At 49.2% G+C, this 24,406-nt stretch overlaps 9 protein-coding genes across 9 annotated transcripts; 5 read left to right on the plus strand and 4 right to left on the minus strand.

Moving 5' to 3' along the window:
• Positions 1-2,955: 2,955 nt before the first annotated feature.
• N7529_000719 (PaaI family thioesterase) lies at positions 2,956-3,617 on the minus strand (the record flags this gene model as incomplete). The annotated part of the gene is made up of 2 exons (XM_057236250.1): positions 2,956-2,985; positions 3,048-3,617. The coding sequence occupies 2 exons, from the start codon at positions 3,615-3,617 to the stop codon at positions 2,956-2,958; spliced, it is 600 nt and encodes a 199-aa protein (XP_057103053.1).
• A 1,311-nt stretch (positions 3,618-4,928) lies between these two features.
• Positions 4,929-6,246, plus strand: N7529_000720 (branched-chain amino acid aminotransferase, cytosolic; the record flags this gene model as incomplete). Its single annotated transcript, XM_057236251.1, has 3 exons — positions 4,929-5,343; positions 5,416-6,020; positions 6,076-6,246. 3 exons carry the CDS (start codon positions 4,929-4,931, stop codon positions 6,244-6,246), a joined length of 1,191 nt encoding a protein of 396 aa, XP_057103054.1.
• Positions 6,247-7,659: 1,413 nt separating this feature from the next.
• N7529_000721 (AAR2 splicing factor family protein) lies at positions 7,660-9,060 on the minus strand (the record flags this gene model as incomplete). Its single annotated transcript, XM_057236252.1, has 1 exon — positions 7,660-9,060. The coding sequence occupies one exon, from the start codon at positions 9,058-9,060 to the stop codon at positions 7,660-7,662; it is 1,401 nt and encodes a 466-aa protein (XP_057103055.1).
• A 603-nt stretch (positions 9,061-9,663) lies between these two features.
• N7529_000722 (40S ribosomal protein uS11) lies at positions 9,664-10,317 on the minus strand. Its single transcript, XM_057236253.1, has 3 exons — positions 10,218-10,317; positions 10,091-10,163; positions 9,664-9,990 (listed from the first exon to the last, which is right to left on the minus strand). Exons 1-3 carry the CDS (start codon positions 10,285-10,287, stop codon positions 9,678-9,680), a joined length of 456 nt encoding a protein of 151 aa, XP_057103056.1. The 5' UTR covers positions 10,288-10,317; the 3' UTR covers positions 9,664-9,677.
• Positions 10,318-10,690: 373 nt separating this feature from the next.
• N7529_000723 (prephenate dehydrogenase (NADP(+))) lies at positions 10,691-12,674 on the plus strand (the record flags this gene model as incomplete). The annotated part of the gene is made up of 7 exons (XM_057236254.1): positions 10,691-10,785; positions 11,177-11,219; positions 11,271-11,382; positions 11,448-11,596; positions 11,664-12,263; positions 12,320-12,451; positions 12,519-12,674. 7 exons carry the CDS (start codon positions 10,691-10,693, stop codon positions 12,672-12,674), a joined length of 1,287 nt encoding a protein of 428 aa, XP_057103057.1.
• A 739-nt stretch (positions 12,675-13,413) lies between these two features.
• On the plus strand, positions 13,414-17,529 carry N7529_000724 (putative cytosolic regulator Pianissimo; the record flags this gene model as incomplete). Its single annotated transcript, XM_057236255.1, has 4 exons — positions 13,414-15,153; positions 15,213-17,051; positions 17,099-17,259; positions 17,328-17,529. The coding sequence occupies 4 exons, from the start codon at positions 13,414-13,416 to the stop codon at positions 17,527-17,529; spliced, it is 3,942 nt and encodes a 1,313-aa protein (XP_057103058.1).
• Positions 17,530-18,053: 524 nt separating this feature from the next.
• N7529_000725 (uncharacterized protein) lies at positions 18,054-19,680 on the plus strand (the record flags this gene model as incomplete). The annotated part of the gene is made up of 2 exons (XM_057236256.1): positions 18,054-18,154; positions 18,213-19,680. 2 exons carry the CDS (start codon positions 18,054-18,056, stop codon positions 19,678-19,680), a joined length of 1,569 nt encoding a protein of 522 aa, XP_057103059.1.
• Positions 19,681-21,303: 1,623 nt separating this feature from the next.
• N7529_000726 (uncharacterized protein) lies at positions 21,304-23,045 on the plus strand (the record flags this gene model as incomplete). The annotated part of the gene is made up of 7 exons (XM_057236257.1): positions 21,304-21,417; positions 21,504-21,659; positions 21,749-21,881; positions 21,947-22,162; positions 22,217-22,809; positions 22,861-22,971; positions 23,019-23,045. 7 exons carry the CDS (start codon positions 21,304-21,306, stop codon positions 23,043-23,045), a joined length of 1,350 nt encoding a protein of 449 aa, XP_057103060.1.
• Positions 23,046-23,102: 57 nt separating this feature from the next.
• N7529_000727 (RCC1 domain-containing protein) lies at positions 23,103-24,356 on the minus strand (the record flags this gene model as incomplete). Its single annotated transcript, XM_057236258.1, has 1 exon — positions 23,103-24,356. The coding sequence occupies one exon, from the start codon at positions 24,354-24,356 to the stop codon at positions 23,103-23,105; it is 1,254 nt and encodes a 417-aa protein (XP_057103061.1).
• Positions 24,357-24,406: the final 50 nt, after the last annotated feature.

Below are 24,406 nucleotides of genomic sequence, written 5' to 3' on the forward strand. Positions count from 1 at the left end.
TCATGGAACATCTCAGCCTATCATCTTTGTCTCCACCGTGACCCTCGGTATTTGCTAACAGGGCTAGGAAAATAAATCCATATATCGGAAGCCCACAGCGGCGGATCTACACGGTGATTGCCAGCCGGTATTAGCAGCATGAAACATAATTCGCTACCCGCTCATCCCTCATCCTTCGTTTCTTTGTGTGGTACATATGCCCATAGGATCTGGAATCATTCGATCCTCCGAACCACCATTCAATTCTTACTTGGCCTCGAGACGAACCCCTTGGGAAGCAGATTTGCCTGGAGCTGTAATACCTCCACAATAATCTTCCAACGATTCTTATTGGACGGTTAAAACATCAACCAATCAAATTCGACTGCTTTCTTTTTTTGGCAATTCTTACCTTGGCGTGTTCTCGGTTCAGCCAGCTACGGTCAATCCATACTTATGTACAGGAACATAGGCATAGGTAAGTATAGCCATAATATTGCAATATATTATACTTATTGGCCACATTACACGAGTGATGATGTCAGTTATATATAACCTATTATCTAACGTTGTATATCGACTTAATCTGCTGTGAGATATGACTAGGGTGCTCGGGGGTCTGTGGTGCCCCGGTGTTATAAATCCGGCACTAACCCATGCAAGCCCGTTTCGTAGCCTTGTTGTCATAAACTATCGGCCGCATTTACTCCGTAAGGATACGGTATTTCCCCCTCCAAAAATGCAAAAGTCTGAATGAAAATTTTTAAACATACGAAAGGACTTTTACAGTCAAATTACCTACTAGTGTCGCATACTCCCGCCCTACCGTCAAGTCTAGTTCGCGCTCGGCCGATAACATCATGCCCCCGTCCTATCGCTTTGGCTGGAACTACACAAACCCCGCACAACAAAGCTCCAGTTATAGTCCTCCGTACTAGGATCAAGATCCAATATCCAATAGGGGGCCATGCGGCTGAGATTCCATTCCTCCTTTAGGCAACTACACAGTTCCCAACAATCCCTGCAAGTTGACCAATAGCTTTTACTGCAATGTAACAGGAATTACGAATTGATGCTATACCTGCATGTACTCCGTACGGATACGGCGTTCGGAGATATGAACGCTAGAAGCCCGGGGAGTGGTTACTTCTTTGGGATACAGCAGAAACCACTCAAAAACCAGAAGAAAGCAATACGATATACAATATACAATATACCGAGATTTGCCGATCTATGGAATCTCATCAGACCATGTCCCCTGTCCCAATGGGTCCGCCCTTGCGTGTTTGCGATCTGTAATCATGTATCTCGGAGCTACATATGTACTTTTTTTTATGGCGATCGGTGAGTGGCTGGCAATGATACGGAGAAAATAGCCGGACTTGTTTGATTGGTTGGATGATTTTGCCGTCCATACTTCGTGTACTATTGTACATATGGTACTTTGTTCTTTATGAAGTGGGCCTGTTTGCTTTTCTTTTCTTTCGTACTTCGCTCGATAAGATGGTTTTCCTTTCCCCACATTTCATATAACAATGTTTGAAAATTATGAAAAGATCGAAAGATACTAAAATTTTTGGCCACCATGTATAACTATGCTATACTTTCCACTATTCTTGTGCAAAATCGTATAGCCTCTATTTTTATTTTATGATATAGCACACTGAACGGGCCGCCATTGCATTGCAGCCCCTAAGATTAGCGGAATACCTAAATACCTAATCCCAACGTCGAAACCTAAATAGACCACAAGTCTTGACCTGGAGTTGTTTTCCTCGAACAGGCCTATAAGTTGGTCATTTTTGACACCTGTGGTGTCACCTCTAGCACCGCTTACTAACCTACGAGCCACTTAGGTTCTTTAGTGGATGATCGACAAGGTTCATACCGCAATACAATGTGAGCTGATTATCTATTTACCCGGGATCAAACATTGTTGAATATCATGTGCTGGATCGAGTCATGGTTAAGGACTTATGTTGGTTCTCTACCCAATTGTCGGTCTACCCAAGAGGCTTATGACTTCACCTCACATGGGTGTGATATATTCGACATACTAAGATCGCTTTGTGTCAGATCTCCCACGTCAGCCAATCTGGGTGAGAGGCAAATGGTTTGCTAGTTACTAGTAAATACATTTTGTGGATTTTATATTATTATTAATTAGACTGGGCATCATTTCTTCTTTGTTTGATTCGTTCGCATCGACTAATATCATGTCGGCATTCGTGATAAGAGGCAATGTTCCGGTAGCGTAAATGACGTATTCGCCATCTGTGATCGACAGATGGCCTTGCTAACCGAGATAGATTGGCAGATATGATGATGAGGCTGGGGCAAACTTGGAAATACTTGTCTGTGGGGTATGAGGTTATTCCAGGGTTTCTGTATTGAATGAGGCAAATAAAAAAAAGGGAGGAAGAGCGAATCAACCTAGTAAAATGCTCTATAACGATAACCTCGGGAACACTTTTGGATTACTATAGATGACTTATATGTCTCAGAAAACCCCCAACGTATAGCGATCAAATGATACAGACGAAGAAGCTTGACACGAAGGGAGCAATTTACATCGACTTTAAAACACTTCAACATCTCAAATTTACAAAAAAATGGCGTCGTGTCTTCGAGATCAACTGCTGTCTTCATTTTAAAATATTGTACTATGAACATGAGGTCTGTGCTTTTCCCATAGACTATAAGCTTAATGCTACGAGCCCACTTAATCAAATGAGTATAACCTTCTTTGCACCTCTCAAATAATAGAAGTGCTGGTACAGATCAGAAATGTTTCATAATGCCATAAGATTGGTTTCTAGTTCGTTCCGTCGAACTTCAGAATAACATTTTTGCGTCTAAGCTTTCAAGACAAGGCGTACTGCATCAAACAATTCGATCAAAAGGCAATAAGGCCAACCCAAAACAATGTCCGTAACCCCCCGCAAGTCCATATCTACTTCCATACATATGCTAAATTTACGAGGTTAGATAAACACCACCCAATCCCTTAAACCATCAGCACCCAGCTTTCGACAATATGTTCCAGGCATCGCCCAAGAAAGACTCACATCAGATTTCTTCGGCTCAACAAAGAGCGCCTGAGCGTCCGCAAGGAGCGTCGAACACGCACCGCCAGCTTCCAACGTCTCAACCCGACCTTCCAACCAAGCCTTACGCTCTTCCATCTTGACAATCTCCGCATTCACCACAACATACGAGTCAGCCATAGCTGGTGCCCGATAATTGACACTCAAGTTGGCCGTCACGCCCACCCTCTTCGGGAAACGAGGAAGGCAGCACCACGCAAAAGTCTCGTCCAGCAGTGTGGCCAGAAGTCCGCCGTGGACTACGCCGGGATGACTGCAGACATCGCTCCCGAGGTGCATTATAATCACGCATTTGCCGCCCCCGCGTTTTCTGAAAACGTACGGTGGCACGGTTATTTTCTCGGATCCTGCTAGCGATCCGCCCATGAGCGTCTCCGCTCGTAGTAGCCCCGGAGCATGGAGGTGGGGCCGTGACTCGATGAATGTGCGGTTTGCTCGGAGGGAGTGCGTCAGTGGGTGGGTTTGGATGAATGTATCTGCTGTCTTTGCTGGGCTTTGGGTCGTAAAGAGGCGTCGGGGGACTTTCAACATTTTGAGACGGTAGGTATAGATTTTTTGTGCGTGGAGCTTGCAATTTGCATGAGATAAGGGTTAAATAAAACCTTGGAATCTGTACCTTGCTCTTTCGGATAGGAGGTAGTTTATATATGTTTTGATATATGTTGTGTGTACTTGGAGGCCTACTTCTCATCTAGTCTGCAAGGTCCATGCTACTCGATACCAGGCTGCATAGATCTTTTCACGATGACCCAATCACATAACACCTGGAGTACATCGTCATTGTTGTGGCATTGAACATTGTAGTGTGTATAGGGACACGCACTTAGAGGACATCGCGATAATTAGCATAGGTGTGCTACGCCTTTCAGGCTCGACACCGATTTGAGCGGAAAGATCACCCATCCGTTTGTGATTGGATCATTGCTTGGAAGATTGGTGATTGAGTTTGCAATGTTCGATCGATGGCATGCACATACTGAACGGTGACCTCATTTGCCCCTTTCGTGTTACTCTTCAAACCTTGAGCGAACATTTGGGGATGGACAAAGATGCATGCAGCCTAAAAGGATCATATCGCCTACTCCAGTGGCAGATTCACTCAATGCCAGTAGATTGACTACTGTATCAGTAGATCTATGTACACCAATTGGCTGGATTTGAGAGATTCCATTCGCCGAGTTTCCCTCGTATATAGGCCACACTCTTATGACTAGATATGCGTTTTTATCGAGCAGATAGCATCAATATCAGAACATATCGGCAAGAACGGCCAACGAGCGACGGCTACCCTCGGAGATGTCAACCGGGCCGAGTGGGTCTATAGATCGATAACTGTATCATGTTCGACCCCTCCTAAGGCGTAAGGCGCAAGGCGCAAGGCGTACAGGACTTTGGAGTCGCACAATGAATGATGGAAGATTCATCATAGTATGCAGAAAAGCTCATGTTTGGCAATGGATGTTCACTTAGGAGTGGCAATTATAAGTTGAAAAGTGAAAAGTGAAAAGTGAAAAGTGAAAAGTGAAAAGTTGGAGAGGCGACTCCCGCTCGGCGTTGAAAACTTTTTTTCTTGGGATCCGCCCTGATACCAAAGGGACATTCCCGGGGCAAACCGCGTAACTTTATAAGACAATTCAATTCCTCTTTTGTGATTTCAACATTGTAAACATATTCAATTAGAGAACAACAAAAAGGTTGGTTGCCTGTCTGAATCTTGCATTCTCCCAACAAAGACCATCGGTTAACAGGTCATCTGCCCAGTGACTCATCAAAATTCCCATCAAAGAGGGATAACAAGAACTATAACATATCCACTCAATTGACCCAACTAAATCATTCATCATGGGTTCTGTTGCTCCTCACGTTGCTGAGCTCGATGGCTCAAAATTTAACATCACTCGCTCCACCAACCTACGCGATGTGCCTCTGCCCGGTTCCCCCGAGGAGCTGAGCCACTCTCACTGCACCGACCACATGGTCACTGTGCGATGGACTGCCGAAAAGGGCTGGGAAACCCCCGAGATCAAGCCCTACCAGAATCTCAGCATCCCACCTACAGCCTCCGTCCTGCACTATGCCACCGAGTGCTTCGAGGGCATGAAGGTGTACCGCGGATACGACGGCAAGCTGCGTCTATTTCGTCCCGACTGCAACGGCGAGCGATTGAACAGCAGCTCCCAGCGTTCATCTCTGCCTGGTTTCAAGTACGACGAGCTGAAGAAGCTTGTTGCCAAGCTCTTGCAGATTGACGGCCCCCGTAAGTCCGACGTTACGTCCCGAGCTCTCCCTGCTCGCGATAAATAATCAATCCACTAACAATACCATCTAGGCTGGCTCCCTAACCCGGGCTCATTCCTTTACATCCGCCCCTCCGTCATCGGCAACGGACCCCACCTGGGCGTCCAAGTGCCCAAGGAAGCCCTCATGTTCATCATTGCCGTCCCCTGGCCCGACTTTACCAAGATGAAGAAGGACCCCACAGAAGCCCCCAAGAAGGGCCTGAAGCTCTTCGCCTCCTCGCCGGATACCATCCGCGCCTGGCCCGGCGGTTTCGGCTACGCCAAGCTCGGCGCCAACTACGGCCCTTCCCTGCAGGCCCACGGCCAGGCCCAGGTCCAGGGCTTCGATCAGATCTTGTGGCTTTTCGGACAGGATCGCCAGGTCACAGAGGCTGGCGCCAGTAACTTCTTCATTATCTGGAAAAATGCAGACACCGGCAAGTTGGAGCTTGTTACCGCTCCCCTGGGCAACCAGCTTATTCTGCCTGGTGTTACCCGCCGCAGTGTATTGGAGCTTGTGCGCGAGAGAATGGCTGAGAACTTCGTCGGCAAGCTTGCGCCGCTGGAGGTTGTGGAGCGCACTTTCACTGTCGATGAGATTGAGAAGGCTTCGAAGGAGGGCCGTATCGTCGAGTCTTTCGTCTCGGGCACTGCTGTGAGTGGCTTTTGTTCTGTTTGAATAATGCGTGCATGCTGACTGTTTATTTTAGTACTTTATTACCCCTGTTGCCATGATCCGCAATGAGAACACCGATATCAGCACCCTGGGCGTGGATGGCGAGCCTGCTGGCTATGCTGCGCAGATCAAGTCCTGGCTCGAGGTTATCATGTTCGGAAAGGAGGAGCATGAATGGGCCTACACTATCGAGGAGGAGAAATAGACGGGATAAAAACATTTGCATAGACTGCCTACAATACACATATAAACCGGAATTTAGGCCTCCGCGAACATGATTTTCTCTTTCCGCTTCAGTGCTTACCTCTTGTTGCTTTTTGCTCATTGACCAAAATTAAGCACTCTAGTAAACTCGCTCAATGAGCGGTACGGGTCTTGATCTGCGCACCATGGATCATGAGCTTTACTGCCCAGGTCGCGCACCATCATCATCCATGGACGTCAGCATTGCTCACAGAGCACTAATTCTCACACCTGAAAGGCATATTATATACCAGAATCCCTAAAGATCCCTCAATTCCCGTATTTAAACCCACCTTTATATACGCGTGGTCCCGTTATACTTTCCCCTAAATACAAAGACAAAGTTAGGCCTCGTGTGCTTCCCTCGATCAAGAAAGATAGCCCCTCTAGGCAATTGGGCTGAATGATAACTTGATCATTTCGGACCATCTACTTAGGTCGTGACACACAAAGCTAGCTCATCGAACATTTACCAGTCAAATGCAGCCCAAAGCCGTCAGTTGCCCTTGAGATGGCAATGCATATGCTCCAATTCCCGTTCATATGTGATATATCAGGGCAGTTGCCATACTGTCGGGGTTTTCATTTCTCGCGGTGCATACGATCTGAGGATCCAAGATAAGCATTGGACAGATTAATTCGCCGATGGCTTGAAAACCTAGCAAAAGGAACGAGGTCTATGCTGTCTACCAAGGCCATGTCGATAAGCCTACCATGTATTCGTCTCGGTAAGATTGGATCGAACATGGCAAGTGAAATTTGAACATGAGAAGCTTGGTACACTCGCGAAGGCCCGCAAGGCAATGGAAGAAAGAGGCTCGAAGAATGAGCTTTGATGGCCAAAAATGCAGCTAGAACCAAAGCCACCTTGTCGCCAAAAGGCAAATACTATGCCGATGCAGGTGGCGGGAAGACTGAAGTTCTCACAGACTGGGAGGAAGGCTTCCTGTTGTGATAGTCAAACACAGATAACTCATATATCACAGGGAGACAAAGCAAGCGATCAATGGAACTACTGCGTGCCAGAAAGCAGCGGAAGCTATTACACGCGAAATCCTCATGTCCAAGGGCAAATGTATTTCGTCTTATCGCTGAACAAATAGCCATAACACTAGGTTGCCATTCAAAATCAATAGCCATGCAGTAGAAATGCCTCTGGGTTAATAAAAGGTAGATCCAAGTGATGATAACTTGATAGATATTATATATGCCCTTGAAAGATGATGCCCGTTACGATTATGAATGAAGTTCACCGAGAGAAAGAAATAAACGCCATCAAATGCTAACAAGCTAGATATATAGTAGTCGTCGTTAAGTAGTTTACACGGTTTGTGAACGCCCAGACATAGAACCAGAGCCAATGCCTGACCCCGGCTCACATATCAACAATCACTGGAGCATACTCTCCAGTCTCCTCCTCTTCATCATTTCCATCCCAATCCATCTCAACCTCTTCGCCGTCTTCCAGTTGAAGCATACCATGACGAACAACCGACCCGCGATGCAGATCCCAGTCATATTCCGCTTTCACCCATTCTTCAAGTTCGTCGAGTTGCTGTTTGACCATAGAACCCGCCTCATCGTCAAACAGGTCATCGACCGACTGACGAAGCTTCATGAGCAGATTGCGGACGAAAGAACCACCCTCATCGCCATCGATTTCAAACAGCCCACCCTCAACATCATCACATCGTTGCAATTGTAACGACAAAATTTGAAGAGCCTCGCTCACAAACTCCTCCCTGTCCACGATTGCCGCCCGGGATGTGAGAACAAGCTCAAGAAGCCGTTTCCACTGCTGAAGACACGAGTAATTCATCATAGTCAGCACCATGAGGAAAGTGAACTGCAACTCTCCAAGCAGCTGGTTCTCCCCAGAAGCCTCTCCCGCGTACCGGTCGATCAGATCTCCCAGAGCCCAAGAACGGTCCTGAGCGGCTTCCGTTCTCTCACGCCCAACAGCGCCTTCTCTCCACGTCCGCTTCAGGTCAATTGGAACGAACCCAAATTCTCGTTCCGGTTCCTCGCCCGTCCCCGGCTCGTTGGTTTCTGCCGGTGAATCAACGCCGGGAATATGATCCGCATCACGATTGGCCGTCGAAGCAGACGTCAATAGCCATCGTGGATGACCATCAACGTCAATCTCCGGGCTCCCAATGATGCGCGATAACAAACTAGGCGATATCCGGTTCGTCAACCCAGACCAATCCCTCCGTCCACTTTCTTCAGTTTCGCCATCATCCTCCGTCTGGACCCGCGCTTCGATTTGGGGCTGGGGTTGGTCTTCCTTGTCTTTTTGATCTTCTTCAGTTGACGCAGACTTGACGAGCATAGAAGGCGCAATTCGGCTGCGGTATTTGAAGAGCCCTCCACTTTGCCATACAGCGCCCAGATTCGCCTTGTAGCGCATAGCTTCCTGACGAGCTGTATCGCTTTCCTCACCCAGTGAAACAAGTGTCTCGGTATCTACGCTCCATTTCCAAATGTAGATCTCCGGCCCTGGTGTGCCCTGGCTTTTGGTCGGAGCTTGCGCGACGAGCGCAGTGTCGTCCAGTCCCTTCCCTGCGGTGTTGATGTCACCGATGTAGAACCATGCGCCGCTGCGGAGCGATAGGGTTTCTGTTGCGCCGGTGTAGAGGAAGTGCCATCCTGGGGAGAGGTCGCGTATTCCATGGAAGTTGGCGGTTGATGTGAAGGTTATTAGGTCAATACCGACGAGGGTCTTTGGCGGGAGGTGTGGGAGGAGGATTGTTGGCGTTGGCTGGTGCGTCGACATTGTGTCTATTGATGAGTCCTTCCAAGTTGCCTAGGGGGCTCTGGTATTTGGTTGAGTGGCGCAAGTCTGCACTTGGGGGAGCGCGGGTGGAAAATCGAAGGTGCGGAGTTGGCTGAGCTCCAACCGGGAAGATGAACGCGCGAGTCTAACAGTCTAATGCGAAATGATGCAGAACGGTGCGATTCAACTGGAGAATTATAAAAGATAGAGCAGTGGAGGGTGAGTTGGAGGTTCGGTAGTGGCGAGAAGAGCTGGGACAGAGGATCTATCTTTTTATCGGCCCCGCCAAAGCTCCCCGCGGATGATTGAATCCGCAGGTGATACCGCAGCTAGATGCGACAAACAATCGACTCTACGAATCAAATAAACTAAGATTTTACAAGGGACAAGATATGGATCAAGATGTTGCTTCAGATGTCAAAAAGCTACCTAACACAACAGCATGACCCGAGAGAGTAATTTTCAGCGTATGAAAAAAATTGAAGACCAGGCGATCAATGCCGTTCCTCGCGTTTATTCCATCCACAGATGCAGGAGAAGCCCGCAAATAGCCTCCAATCCAGCCATGCAATGATCTTGCAAGGGGAAGGGAAAGACGCAGCCGCAAGCGCACACGCTTACAGACGACGACCACGGCGACCACCCTTGCGACGAGTAGAGTCGGAGGGAGTGGGGGTGACGTCCTCAATACGGCCAATGCGCATGCCGGAACGGGCAAGAGCACGGAGAGCGGACTGGGCACCGGGACCGGGGGTCTTGGTGCCGTTACCACCAGTGGCACGGATCTTGATGTGGAGGGCGTTGATGCCGAGCTCCTTGCAGCGGACAGCGACGTCCTGAGCAGCCAACATGGCGGCGTAGGGGGAGGACTCGTCACGATCAGCCTTGACCTTCATACCACCGGTGACACGGCAGATGGTTTCGCGACCGCTGTGAACAAGGACTAGTCAGTTATCATTCTCGGGATGGTGTTGTCTCGGCTTCAATGGTAATTGGCGCGCTAGAGACTCGTTGATTATGGGAGACTCACGAAAGATCGGTAACGTGAACGAAGGTATCGTTGAAGGAGGCGAAGATGCGGGCAACGCCGAAAACGAGCTTGCCTGTCGCGATTGTCAGTCCTCATGTTCCTGACTGCTTTAAATTTTCAAACCTACCATCACCGGCGAGGGGGCCGAGGGAGACGTTCTCCTTGGCGGCAGCGGGAGCCTTAGTCTTGGGGGCCATTGCGACTGTTGTTGGTGGATGTGGATGGAATACGAACAGGAAGAAAAAGTCGGATCACGATCCCACTTGGATGAGAAAAAGTGGGTGTGTGCCCTAGAGAATTTCTGTACTGTGATTGGCTGTTACCAAGCGAGTTGATACCTGAATCTTTAGGTTTCAAGTACTTTCGCCGGCATCTTTATCGGCCCGACGGGCGGTGAAGCCGCTAGCTCCAGTGCCTATTTAAAAAAATCTTTCGCTGCTGACGGTTTGTTCCCAACACTGCAATTGATCTTCCCAAATTCAAGTGGCACAACTTCGAGTTTGCGTCTTCAATTGAGCAGAACGTTTTACAAGTAACCTTCATTGGCTACCAGTGTTACCAGGCACAAGAGCCTCATATTAGCAGTGACTGCTTCCCGGAATGGGTCGCACCAAAGAAGATGCCTCGATTGGCATCATCGGTATGGGTGACATGGGCAAAATGTATGCCCAGCGCCTGAGTGCCGCAGGATGGAGGTAACTGGTTATCCCCCTATTCATTCAACATGCGCCCACAAAATGCTTTACAAGGTAAGCTTTCCGGTCTCTTCTCAACACATTTTCACACCTTCCCCCTCGAATGATGACATGAGTGCATTTGGCTCGAGTACTGTGTGGTTGGCGCCGCTACGCCATTCTGGCTGGTGGCTCACCAACCCGCCGTCGATGATGTTAAACCCACGCTACCTTATTTTTTTTGTCTGATTCTGTTCAATAATCACCATTATTGCTTCACTTCAATTGTTTGAATCACTCGCTAACAACTGAAAAGATTTTACAGATTTGCATCGGGCCTTGACAAACTAATTTTATAGACTTGGGATCACTAACGTGGTATTTTGATATCAAGGATAAACGCCTGTGACAGACCTGAGAATTTTGAATCTTTAAAACAAGAGTTCGCTTCTCAAGTACGTCTGGTTATACCACAAAAAAAAGCTCAAGAAGCTCATCGTATATAGAAAGGAGTCACCATACTCGCCAATGGACATTTCGTTTCAAGAATTAGCGATTACATTCTGTACAGTGTAGAAGCCGGAGCCATCGACAAAGTCGTGGAACAGTACGGGCCGTGTATGTGTCGACCAAAAGCCACTGGTTTCTTCCCAGTCCAAGTATATTCTGACTCGCATGCATAGCAACCAAGCTTGGTGCCATCGTTGGTGGTCAAACGTCCTGCAAGGCCCCGGAGCTTGCTGCATTCGAAAAACACCTGCCTACCGATGTAGAGATCATATCTTGTCATTCGCTACACGGTCCCAAAGTCAACACACAGGGCCAGCCTTTGGTATGGCTCACCTTGTGCTTGATTCTAAATCAGCCCGAACGTCTGTTAGTAACACAGTGTGATATAGGTTCTAATTCAACACCGCGCCTCCGACGAAAGCCTCGAATTTGTCAACAACGTCCTTTCCTGCTTCGGATCCACACATGTCTATCTCACCGGCGAGATGCACGACCGCATTACTGCGGATACACAGGCCGTCACCCACGCGGCTTTCTTGAGCATGGGAACCGCATGGCAGGCCAACAATCAGTTCCCCTGGGAGCTTGGTCGATGGGTCGGCGGTATCGAGAACGTCAAGATCAACATCACCTTGCGCATCTACTCTAACAAATGGCACGTCTATGCCGGCCTCGCCATCCTCAACCCGGCGGCTAAGCAGCAGATTCGCCAGTACGCCGAGTCAGTCACTGAACTGTACAAGCTCATGATCGGAGGACACCGGGAGGAGCTCAAGAGTCGAGTGAAGGCTGCAGGCGCTTCGGTCTTCAGAGTTGGAACTGAAAAGCAGGATCTCTTGCTGAAGGACGAAGTGCTGGATCGATTCTCTCTGTCCAACCGGCCACGCGAGAAGGCGCCGCCCAACAGTCATCTCAGTTTGCTTGCCATTGTTGACTGTTGGTCGAAGCTTGGCATCGTTCCTTATGATCATATGATCTGCTCCACACCTGTATGTAACAAATTATGAAGATATGATCCTTGGATCATCTTACTGACATCTTGCAGCTCTTCCGTCTCTGGTTGGGTGTGACCGAATACTTGTTCCGGAACCAGGACCTTCTCGATGAGGCCCTGGATACTGCAATCGACGACAACACCTTCCGCTCCGACGACCTGGAATTCACATTTGCTGCACGGGTATGTTCCAGTCAATAGTCCTGACATTTGTGTCGTGTTATTTGCATCTGCTAACATGGTGAACCAGGCGTGGTCTGACTGTGTCTCCTTTGGTGACTTTGAGTCCTACCGTCACCGTTTCGAGCGGATTGCAGAGTATTTTGCGCCGCGTTTCCCCGAAGCTGCCACGCTTGGTAATGAGATGATGAAGACCATTCTTGAGAAGACCACTTCCAACAACTAATGAACTGTTAACGGTGTATGATATTCTTGCTGGTTTGCGTCGGCGTATGATGATAGCAGAAAGATTTCTCCAAAGATGGAACAAAAATCGACATATTGACTGTCTAGTCTACATATTGACTGGCAATCTTGACTTTAAATCATGTATGATCTCAGTTTGATGGCGGAAAAGAAAATTGGGATGATTCCAATCTCCGTTGTAAACACACGCAGTATAGATCTGTGGACATTGCAATTTTAGGCAGTGTTCTGAAGGAAATTCTTTTGTATCACGTCGAGTAGAAGGCCGTTTGGCAATGTTTCAAACCCTGGTGGTAACAAGGGCCCCTAGAGAAAAAAGAAACCAAACAGAAAAAGGCTCAGGTCGTACAATATAAATGAGCTGTCGACATCCAGCCCTGGAGATGGCGGGCGCATGATAAACTCTTAGTAAGCTAGCCTCTATTTGTTTGAGGTCTCCAAGCTCGTCCAGATCTGGATGAATCAAGTATCTTTTAAGACAACAAGAGAATTTGAGCCATCACTGGTGTGTCCATTCTAAAACTTGATTATTCTGACAGGTAGGCATGGCCGCTACCTTCTTCTGATCAACACCCGTGACCGCGCCCCTCACGCTTCCCCATACTGCCCTTGCTCCGCTCAACCCTCCCTCTGAAACAAGTCGACCTCAATGCAGCCACCTGATACCCAGAACACTTGCGATAGGTGATAGCGAAGCCGTCACGGCTAAATGGAGCTCGATGGCTTCCGGGCACAACTCAGCATACTCCGCGTCAACCCAACACCGTCCATTGGGTGACGGGCGCTCTTCGTTCAGCCAGGATGGCGGCTCCGCTGATGGCAGCTGGCAAGATGGCATCCCACAGACTGGAAGGAATGGGCGATCGGGATCGGGAGGTAGCAGTAACATGGGCGCACGAGGAGGGTCATTGGCACCGTCATTTGGCGGGCCAGGTAGCTTCAGTGCGGAGCTGAGGAGCATGCACTCCCGCAACGTGACCCCCCGACCGGACGGCGCATACAACAGACGGGCGAGCAGATCGATCGGCGAGGAGGATTTACACACAACCGAGGAGCGCCAGGCCTATCTTCGTGATAGGATCGCAAGGGAAATGAAGATCAAGAGCGGGACCGAGAACATGTTGGAGGCGCTGCTGGCAAAACCACCGAAACAAACCAAGGAACAGCGACTCAAAGTGGAGTCGGAATTGAGCTCTTCCAACCGCAAATTGGTTGAACTACAGCATGAGTTGGAGGAGGAGATATTACGTGCACAGGCGCCGGCATCGACACCCCCGCGCAGCAGCCGACTTTCGAGCCTCTTTCGAGCCAGTCCCATGCGCTCGCCATCTCGGAACAAAGAAGCCACTAGTTCATTAAATGGGGACAGTGAAGAAAATGGCGAAGGAGAGATGGAATCGCCCACCTATGTTCTCTCGGAAACACTGCAAGCGTTGGAAGTGGAGGGAATGTCTCCCGATTTCTACGTTGAACGAGCGAACAGTTTGGTTGAATTATTTAAGCGACATCCGACATTGAAGTACGACCTCGCATGGCCCGTTTTCGGGCTACGAGTCCAAGTCATGCTTTTAAGTGACAACAAAGAAGTGGTAGCTGCTGGCTATCGGCTAACACGCTACGCCATTGCGGATCGCAAATCCCTACAAACAATCCGTTCCTTACACACCGATGAACTGGTGATACTTTCCCTGGTCAAAGATACCAAAGCAAGCATTGAACGGGAACAAGCACTGAAATTTGTCAGAGGCTTCCTAGATGTCAAAGACGGAGTCCGAGAGATATCGCGGGCTGTTGTTCGAACCATCGTGGCCGTGGCCGAGCATCATGAAGACCGTCTCCGCAATATATCAATAATGACTCTGGCTGAGATGTTGGTAAAAGACCCTGAAATGGTTGCAACTGCTGGCGGATTTGCTGCCCTGCATGATGCACTTGCAGAGGGTACATTCGGCGCTTCTGAGAGCTTGATCTCAAGTTTTCTGCATGTTGTGGACACTCCACGCAGCCGAAAGTTTCTCCAGGGATCGGAACTGGAAGCCGTCCTCACGCCGTTTACCGACTCATTGTCAGATTCGCTGCGCAGCGGGCGTTTAAAGTCTGCGGCCAAGGCAATTTCCGCGATGCTGAAAACCTGGCCTGGTCTGGTGATCCTCGCAAGACACGACTCACAGCCTTTGCGTTCACTTCTTGACTCGCTTCATTATGATGACCCGACAGCCCGAGATCTGATCATGGAGCTTTTATTCGACGCCCTGCGAATCAAGCCACCGTCGTGGTCGTCATCCTTCCTTGCGGGCAGACGACTCACAACCTACGGCAGGGTCTCGAATCTCCGCTCCGAAGCCGAATCATCAAAGCTCCTTCGCAACTTCCACGACACCAATAGCAACAGATTCGATCTAACTTCACATTTCTCTACTCTCATATTGGCAGGGTTGGTTGAAGCAGGTATCGCAAAGGTATGCATCCATTTACCATACACATTGTCGGGATGGGCAAGGGAACTAACAAAATGCAGACTCTCTCCGATGTCATCGAGGATGAATCTGATCTTTCTCTCCGGCGTAAGGCAACCTTGCTGTTGACCGAAGTGCTCAAGCTGGCCCACCATTCCTTGCCCCAAGCGGTCAGCGCCAACCTCCAAGTCCTTCCACACCTAATTTCTCCAGCAATCGATTTTGAGACCGAAAACCATGATCTCTCAACGGCAACTATCTTCCAAATCGATAGTATCAATCGAACATTGGCGCGTTCCGGGGCGTATCCAAGTGGACAGAGTCGGTACAACATGGAAACAGACTTATCAATACCGTTACTTCCCAATGAACAGGGCAAAGATAAGATGAGCCCTGCTATGGACGAGACCCAGTTTCGCAATGCCATTTTGGAGACTCATGTCCTCAACACCGTCAACTATACCAAATGGAAATGGGATATCATTCATCGTCTGGTCGAGGGTCCTCTCACAAACTCGAAAAGAATGGACGAGGCAATCAAAGGCTCCAAGTTTATGAAACGACTCATTGGCTTTTACCGACCTTTCAAGTATCGCTTTGCCATGGTCTCAAACACAAAAGCGAATCAGCGATATGTGCGAACTGGATGTGTCCTCATGCGCACTCTCGTCATGACCCCCGAGGGTACCAAGTATCTGGCAGAGAACAAATTCCTTCGCCAGGTTGCAGAATGCTTGGCTCAGCTGGACCGCATGAGTGGGCTGACGTCTGAATCGCCCCTGTTTTCACGTGAGCAGATGGCCAGCACATTAAGTGGAGGCTATTTTGCTATGTTGGGAACATTGAGCGCTGATGCTAACGGCCTGTCCATGATGGAGCGGTGGCACATGCTCAACATGTTTTATCACATTATTGAACTGCGAGACCGGAACGATCTCATCCAGACTTTGCTAGGAAATATGGATTACAGTCGCGAGAGTCATCTCCGAGTAATACTTTCCAAGGCCCTGACAATTGGTTCTAAGGAAATCCGGATCTTTGCAACAAGACTTTTGCGCAAATATGCCGTCGGTGATGTATCGCTTTCTCCTCACGTCGCGATTGGTAATGCGGAATGGGTCGTCAAGCTCCTCGTAACTCAGCTATATGATCCAGAGGTCACGGTCTGCCAGGTCGCCGTGAAGATTCTCGAAGAGGCATGCAATCAGCGAGATTATCTCGAGTTTGTGGTCAAATGCAGACCCTCTCTCGATCACTTGGGTGAGATCGGCGCACCACTACTTCTCCGGTTCCTGTCAACCTCAGTGGGCTATCATTACTTGGATGGACTTGACTATATCACACAAGAAATGGACGACTGGTTCCTTGGTCGCAATGATAGCTATGTTGGTCTTGTTGAGGCTTCTCTCTCCCGTGCTTATGTCGAGCAACCACGACGTGGCAGCCTTGCCCCCGAAGATTTGGTGGACCTCCAAGACATTGGCTTGGTACCACCTCATTTCTATCGAGAACTTGCACGAACTGCCGAGGGATGTAAGCTGTTAGAGCAGTCCGGTCACTTCAGTGAGTTTGCCTGGACCATCCGCGACTTCAAGCTAGACGAAGAAGACAACGAACTGCTTCTCAAGACCAAAGGATGTCTCTGGGCTGTCGGAAATGTTGGCTCGATGGAACTTGGCGCACCATTCCTTGATGCTGAGATCATTGAGCAGATTGTGGCGATAGCAACGAGTGCTGGAGTGCTCACGATGCGAGGCACTGCCTTCTTTGTTCTGGGTTTGATCTCCCGCAGTCGACATGGACTCCGAGTTTTGCGAGGGTTGGGCTGGGACTCTGGTGTTGATCAGAAAGGAGACTCATTGGGCCTTTGCCTTCCTACCGATTTCCGGAAGTTGTTTTGGGTGAGTATCATTATCTTTTTCCTCGTCCTTATTGCTTATTCGTCTAGATTTCTTTCCCTGGCTTTGATTCGAAATCGAAGCGCACTCCCAAGGAGAAGATCAAGGAAGCCACCACAGATTCCGATCCCGGCAATCAACGTATTCTGAAGGCGATTGTTGACATGGGCAACACTGTGCTTGCCAAACGAGCCGCCTCGGAACTTCATAAGTAGGCTCTCCGTTCTCCTCGTTCTACATCTATGATCTTTGGCATTTACTTACAATTCTCAACCACAGCTTGAAATCAAGACAACCTGAGCGATTTCGCCAAGTTCATCTCTTCCGCAAAACACTGTGCATCATGGAAAGCCATCATTTCCGACTACCTGCACGTCGCTTTGCTCTGGACTTATTCGACAAAAGCGTGATGCGACGAATCGTCCTGGACGAAGATTCCGACTCGGACTTGGAGTCTTCTGCCAGCTCCCAATCAGAGTAAACTTCTTTCTTTGTCGTTTTCTTGTTAGCTATCCAGTGCTGCTCATATACCCTGGAAGACGTAACGGTTGGTCGGGTGTTTGGATTTTTGTATTCTGAGCGATGATTTATGCATTCCAATCTATGATTCTTAAAATTCTGGGTGTGCCTTGCTTGATTGGCGCCATTATCCATTATCGATTTTATAAGGTGCTTTTCCCTTTTTCCCTTTGTATCTTGACATCGCATGGGGCTTAAGAAATGAGATATGATTTATTGTTAAGCATGGTATAGCTTAGACATAGATCTACGTAGAGTAATATCTAGCGTAGACCAGATCATAATATTCTTCCAACATAATGTTGATATCAAAGTACATGTAGATATGAAGTGTGAACCTCGGCCTGTCACTGATCTGATTATCTAAAGTTGACCCGCAATTGTGCCCGCCACTCTGCAGATAGCGGATCCTCAACTCCGAGCTCTCCAGGTATATCCACCGCTTGTTCAGAATTCTTCGCCTTTCATTCCTGTAATAGCTGCCAAATGGCCATGGAAGATGCCGAGTCTTCGAACCCGACGCAACTGAATACCAATATCCCGACCGCAATGGACAGCGCAGATCTCTCTAGCTCAGAAGACCATGTGTCTAGCCATACAGCGAATCTCCCACATCTTATCGTGAGATTGATCCAGTGTAAACAGTGTTCACGCCCTTTGCGCATCCCACTCCGGCTACCTTGCGGGAATACCGTGTGTCGTGAGTGTTTACCCCCCCGCGCGCCCACGGACGGGTATCACCTACCCCGTGGCGGAGGGCAGAGACCAGGAGTTCACCTGTCCATGGGAAGGAAGTGAGGGTTGTTCCGGGGTTCATTGCGTTGGGGATTGTGGCACTGATGTTCTGCTTGGAAAGCTGGTTACGATTTTTGGAGAATTACTGGCGGGCGCGGACACAGACAATATGCCTCATTCTGACGATGGTAACGTTGTTCGATGGAAAACAGACGAAGAAGGCTGTCAGTCGCAAAGCGCACAATTGGAGCGAATTGGCTGGCTCGAGGGCCTCTACAGATTGGCATCGGCAGGCCGTTTCCCCCACAATGCCGAAGAAGTCATTTATGAAGGCTCCAACGCCCCAACTGAGCAAATAGAACAGCATGATGTTGTTCAAATTCAGTCATTATGGGATAGTCTTCGCGCCGAGCTGGATTGTCAAGTCTGCTATGCACTCCTTCTGGATCCGATGACCACACCTTGCGGCCACACCTTCTGCCGAAAATGTGTTGCTCGAGTTTTAGATCACACTGATCTTTGCCCTATTTGTCGCCGCAAGCTAGGCATGCCGACTACCCTACAAGCGGAGCCCATAAACAAGACCGTGGGGCGGTTGATTGACTACTTTTTCCCCGAACAGAACGCAGCCAGAAGGGATGCTGTCGCCCAGGATGAGACAAGCCCAGATAATGAGAAAAGGCTACCACTTTTCGTGTGTACGCTCTCTTTTCCGACGATGCCAACTTTTCTTCACATCTTTGAGCCCCGATATCGGCTCATGATACGCCGGGCCGTCGAAAGCGGGGATGGCAAATTCGGCATGGTGATGTATAACCGGCGCGGCCCCTTACAACTAGGTCAGGACGACGATTCAACTTTCATGAAACACGGAACCCTCTTAATGATAGAGCGGTATGAGCTTCTTCCCGATGGCCGGAGTCTCGTTGTGGCGACTGGCGTGTCGCGGTTCAAAATTATCGACTCGGCAATGCTAGATGGGTACCACGTTGCCAAAACAGAACGCGTGGATGATATATCTCTGGCAGAGGAGGAGCGGCTTGAGTCCCTGGAGACCTCTATTAGCCCGGAAAATGTGTTGTCAGAAGGTGATCCGTCTGACCCTCCATTGGACTCGATGTCAACTCAGCAACTCCTCCTCTCCGCGAGAGAATTCATAAACAACCAGCGTCAATCCGGTGCTCCCTGGTTGCACCCGCGTGTCATGCTCGCGTACGGGCCGATTCCTGTAGACGCAGACCGCTTTCCTTGGTGGTTTGCAAGCATCTTGCCCATCTCCGAAGACGAAAAATACCCCATACTCGCTTCGACAAGTGTTCGAGAGAGGTTGAAGATCTCGGCCAGATGGGCCAGGCAACTCGAGGCTCGAGACTGGTAGGTTCATCAACTTTTTCCAATATGCTCCGCTCCATCTCTGACACATTCAAAAACAGGTCTACTCGTTCATCCCTCTACTCTGCCTTATGACTATCTGTTCCCCTCCTTATCTTCTGCATTATCCCTCTAGTATTGAGACCTTTATCAGGACTATTCACCTCGATATCACCGAATGGCTTCACGGCGTTTACATCATTCACGCCATTCTCATTTTCGATCTCCGTTTCATTCGGTGGCTCGGGACTCTCATTCCCTGGGAGTGACTCGCACCCTCTCCATGAATCTGAACAACGCCGCGATATAAACGAAGATCAAACGAACGAGACGCATATTCCTCATGTATTTGTGATCGGTGCATTTTTTGCAATATTCTTCGCACAAGTTGGTGTCAATTTCTTGCATGCCCTACGAAACGGACGGCGAAGACGCCGGTTTTTGGAAATGCAATTCCCACACCCCTTGCCCCAGCGAGATCGCAATCTGGATCTTGTATTGAATGGAGAGCCTGGAATCAATTCGAATGCCGGAGAGGAAAATGCAGATGATGCGGAGGGACGCCCCCCGAAAATGTGCCCGCTGTTGGATAGCGGGCCCGGGTCTCATATCTTTTGGTACTTAAAATGCCTCACTGGAAATTTGCTATCTACAAATTGCCATCTGAGAAGCATTATACCCTCTTTTAACGAAGTCAAACGATTATTTCCTTTTTTTTTTTACATCCATCTCGTATATAGTATTTCGGAATGAAAATTGTTATATAACCCACCTCGTGGCTAAATTGTCTGGGAGCAGCTTAAAGCATACATCTTCTGCTATAGATGTAGAATATAGAGGGAACTGAAACTAGGCCCGAAAGATTGTACAAAGTGACCCCGAAAAGGGCCGATACAACATCCAGATAATCATTTCCAACAGTATCCCAATCCCAAGTTTTCATCTCCTTCCCTGCCTCATCAACTCTTTCCTGAAAAGCTTCTTCACTCTCATTCTCGTGCTGATTCTCGCTCCATCCAGAACCCTTGGTATTCAGCAATTTGTTGTGCATAACATATAACGATACGAAAGACAGGGTATCATCTTGTACTCGAAGCTAGTAATGTCCAGCGACTAGAACACGATAACAGAAATGGGGTTTTGCTACTTACGAAAAGTACCACAGGGCCTCCATGATGCCACTATGTCTGCTACCCGCACTCAACCACAGAGGTCTTATCATAAGGCTAGACGCGATCTTTATGATGGGGGCATTAGGTCGTAGCGGTCGTGTCTCTTCCTGGGATGGTGTTTGTAGCGGTGTTATCTCTTCCTGAGGTGCTTCCACCTTGAGATCACTTCAAATCAATGTAGCTCAAAGTGATATCTGGGAAGTATGAGTTTTTGAGAGGATGGTGATCTTCGAAAGAATAGTGGTGTTCGAATGAATGATAGAAGGAAACAGTGAATTTGTATAGTTCACAGGTGGACCCACTCCAAGGCTTTGTATAGCGCTGATGTAATCACGTTTGTCCGCGTCTTCTCCAATAGCGCGTCCTGAGCCCAATTTACTGATTTACTAAGGGAATCGATCCATGCAGGTGGCAGCTATTACTCCATTCCGTTGATATTGGACAGACTGAACGCAGCCATGACATCTCTCATTTTATCCCTGGATCCGCCAGCCTTAGTCAAGCTCCACGATGCATTGATATGCCTAGCCAAGTTCAGCGACACAGTCGCTATCGAAGCCGAGCCAACCATTGTAAGCTACTCTGTGTTGCAATTTCCAGCTCAATTTGAAAACCGAAAACCAATCAATGACGTACTTGGACTAACACTACTCCTTAGTTGCGCCTCAGTGCCCTTAATTCTACCAAAACGGGGTTTGCCTCCTTTGCATTTGAAAAAGAGGTATTCTTTGAGTCATATTCTTTCCATTCTGCCAGTGATGGCCGGAGTGGGAATGTTTCAATGGATCGATTCTTCTGTCAAATCTACCTCAAGGTGAGTAGATATATAACCCTGTCAAAATTTCCATCTCTGGGCTTTTCTGCTGTATGATTCCTCTTGGCACATGCTGATGCTGGATCTAGGCACTTCTCTCTATTTTCCGCGGGAGAATAGAAAAGAACAAAGACACGGCTGTTGAACGCTGTGATATGGAACTGCATGAAGATCCGCAGCAGGCCGAATGCAGACTGACAGTGAAGATGATCTGCGGGCTTGGTAAGATTCATTTCTATGCCGTGGTCCTTGTGCTTTAAATTTGTGTCTCTGACGAAGAAGATTAGGGGTTATTAAGTCATATAAACTTACCTACGAACCGGCGGCAATCCAGCATGCCGTGTTCGACAAATCTAGGGCTACCAGCATGTGGATTGCTGATCCGCGGTTCCTCAAGCAGGTCATTGAACACTTCAGTCTATCTGCTGAACAGCTAGATATGTACTCTGATTCCGGCAAAGCGGTGTTTACAAGTTTTACGACAAAGGTCACTGAAGGCAAAGGTATGAATAACTCCATCTCTATCGTCGAGCTCCGACTTGCTAACTCTAATACAGAGGTATTGAAACACCCCGTGCACACATCCGTAGCAGCAGACAAACGCGACTTCCAAGAGTATAATGTCGAAGAAAACATGCACGTGGCAATCAATCTCAAAGACTTCAAAGCTGTAGTGGGACACGCAGAAACGGCCAACGCCACCGTGACAGCACGATACACCCGGCCCTGCAAACCACTGCAATTGGAGTACCACTTCGAAGGCGTCAACGCAGAATTTACAGTCATGACCCGCGGCCAGGCGGACGACAATGTCCCGATGTCATCACGAGCGACAATTCCACGGCAAACGCCTGCGCCAATCCCTGTCGCAACAAACAGGTCTCGTGAGACGCAGCCGTCTGTAGCACCCAGTCCGCAGATGCCACCTCCGCCACCGCGGAGCCGGAGCCGGTCAATTCGTCCTCTTAATGGATCATCTACGCAGGAGAATTTGAGTCAGAGAGCTGGCGCGGATCGGCCTCTGGCATCTGGGCTTTCGATGGATTTCGATAGTCTCTTTGTTCCTGCGGATGATGATAGACAATGGGATGAGATGAATGAAGAAGAGGAGCCGCAGGATATTCTGGGGTGGGATGCGTCGGGGACTCAGGTACGTGGCTGTTCAGCTCGGTGGAGAAGGGATGCTAAACACGAGTTCCAGGACGCGTTCGGGGCATCTGTCCGCGATGCAGAGCCTGCTTTCAATGGCGGGTCTCGGGCCGATGAGCAAGACGATGAAATGGGTCTTCCGCCGACTCAGCGTTTGTCCCAGGTATGTAATTTTCTTCCGAGACTAGCGATGGACACTGACGGCTGTAGGTTCGCCAATATGGTCTTTTCGACTGAGCATATCTCCCCAGTGGATATGCTATGGACATCTCAGTGCGCAATTGGGCGAAGGGTTCAAGTCACGATCATCCAGCTAGTTGCGCATCCCGCTCCAACCCCGACAACTTTTCCATCTGTCGCGATTTCAGGAAGCGAGACCACATTGTACGTGCCAGATACATTTCCCTTTGAATCTGTATCTGGCCCGCAGTTTCCATGCTCTCCCCATCCAAACGCAGCCACCTGGCCATCCCCCAAAAGCGCAAGAACATGCTCACTACCAACAGCAAGCATGACAGGCGTGGGAAGGTCTGAAGGTGGAAGTTGACCGCGATCATTCCGGCCCCAAGCAATGAGGGAGCCAGATCCAGATCCAGATCCAGATCCAGATCCAGATTCGGTATCATTGACCAATGCATGAGAGCCGGCAGATGCCGCTTCTAGCCCCGGCGCAGCATGTACATAAACCCCATGCCAGCTAGCTCCAATGCTCGTATACGGATACCGAACCAAGCCCCTAGACCCGCCACCTTCCTCCCCTCGTAAATCATCCCGACCTGCACCCAGCTCAGAATCTGAAAGCAAAGACGGCACACGCAAGACACCCCACCGATTCCCCACGTCCCCAAGAACAACAAACTTCCCCTTCCCCTCAACAACCGTAAACTCCCTCCCACAAGCAACGCTCTCCGCAAAAAAGGGCACCTCAACCTTCACAGGCAGCACCCTCGCAGCCCGATTCCGCGCCCCAAGCTGCCCCTTCCTCGCAGCGCCCCAGCCATAAACCTCCCCGGTAGAAAGCACAGCCACAGAATGTGCCATTCCGCTCGCAAGCGCCACGACGCTCGCACCCTCCGGCGGGAAATCTGGGATCCTCGACCCCAGCGCAACGACATCAGTAGGCAAGCCCAGCTCGCCTTTAGGGTTTGAGCCGAGGACGTAGACTGCATCGCGGTCGGTTTGACCAGAGACAACAATGGAGCCTTCCCAGGTTGCGGAGACGAGTTTGAAGCAGTCGATCTTCGCGCCTGAACTCGCGTCACAGAGACTGAGGCGGTGGAAGGTGGGGAGAAGCTCGTCTTCTTGTGCTCCGCAACGGCTGTCGGTGTTGCAGCCTGCTGCGTAGACGGCGCCGGTTTTTGTCAGTAGTAGGGTGTGATTGCCGCCTGCTGCTATGTGGGTGATTTCGTCGTTTAATTGCTGGGTTTTTTGGAGCTCTGGTTCTTGCTTGGGCTGGGAGAAGAGACATTGTGTGGGGTTGGAGACGTCTTCTTGGTGGCCGATCCCTAGTTGACCGGAGCCGTTTGAGCCGAAGGCAAAGAGGCGCATTTTGGGGTCTTTTTTCTTTGTCTTGTTTACTTGAAGTTATGTATTGGATT

The sequence above is a fragment of the Penicillium soppii genome, assembly GCF_028829465.1.
Source record: "Penicillium soppii strain IBT 18220 chromosome Unknown utg000001l, whole genome shotgun sequence".
Classification (NCBI taxonomy): Eukaryota; Fungi; Ascomycota; class Eurotiomycetes; order Eurotiales; family Aspergillaceae; genus Penicillium; species Penicillium soppii.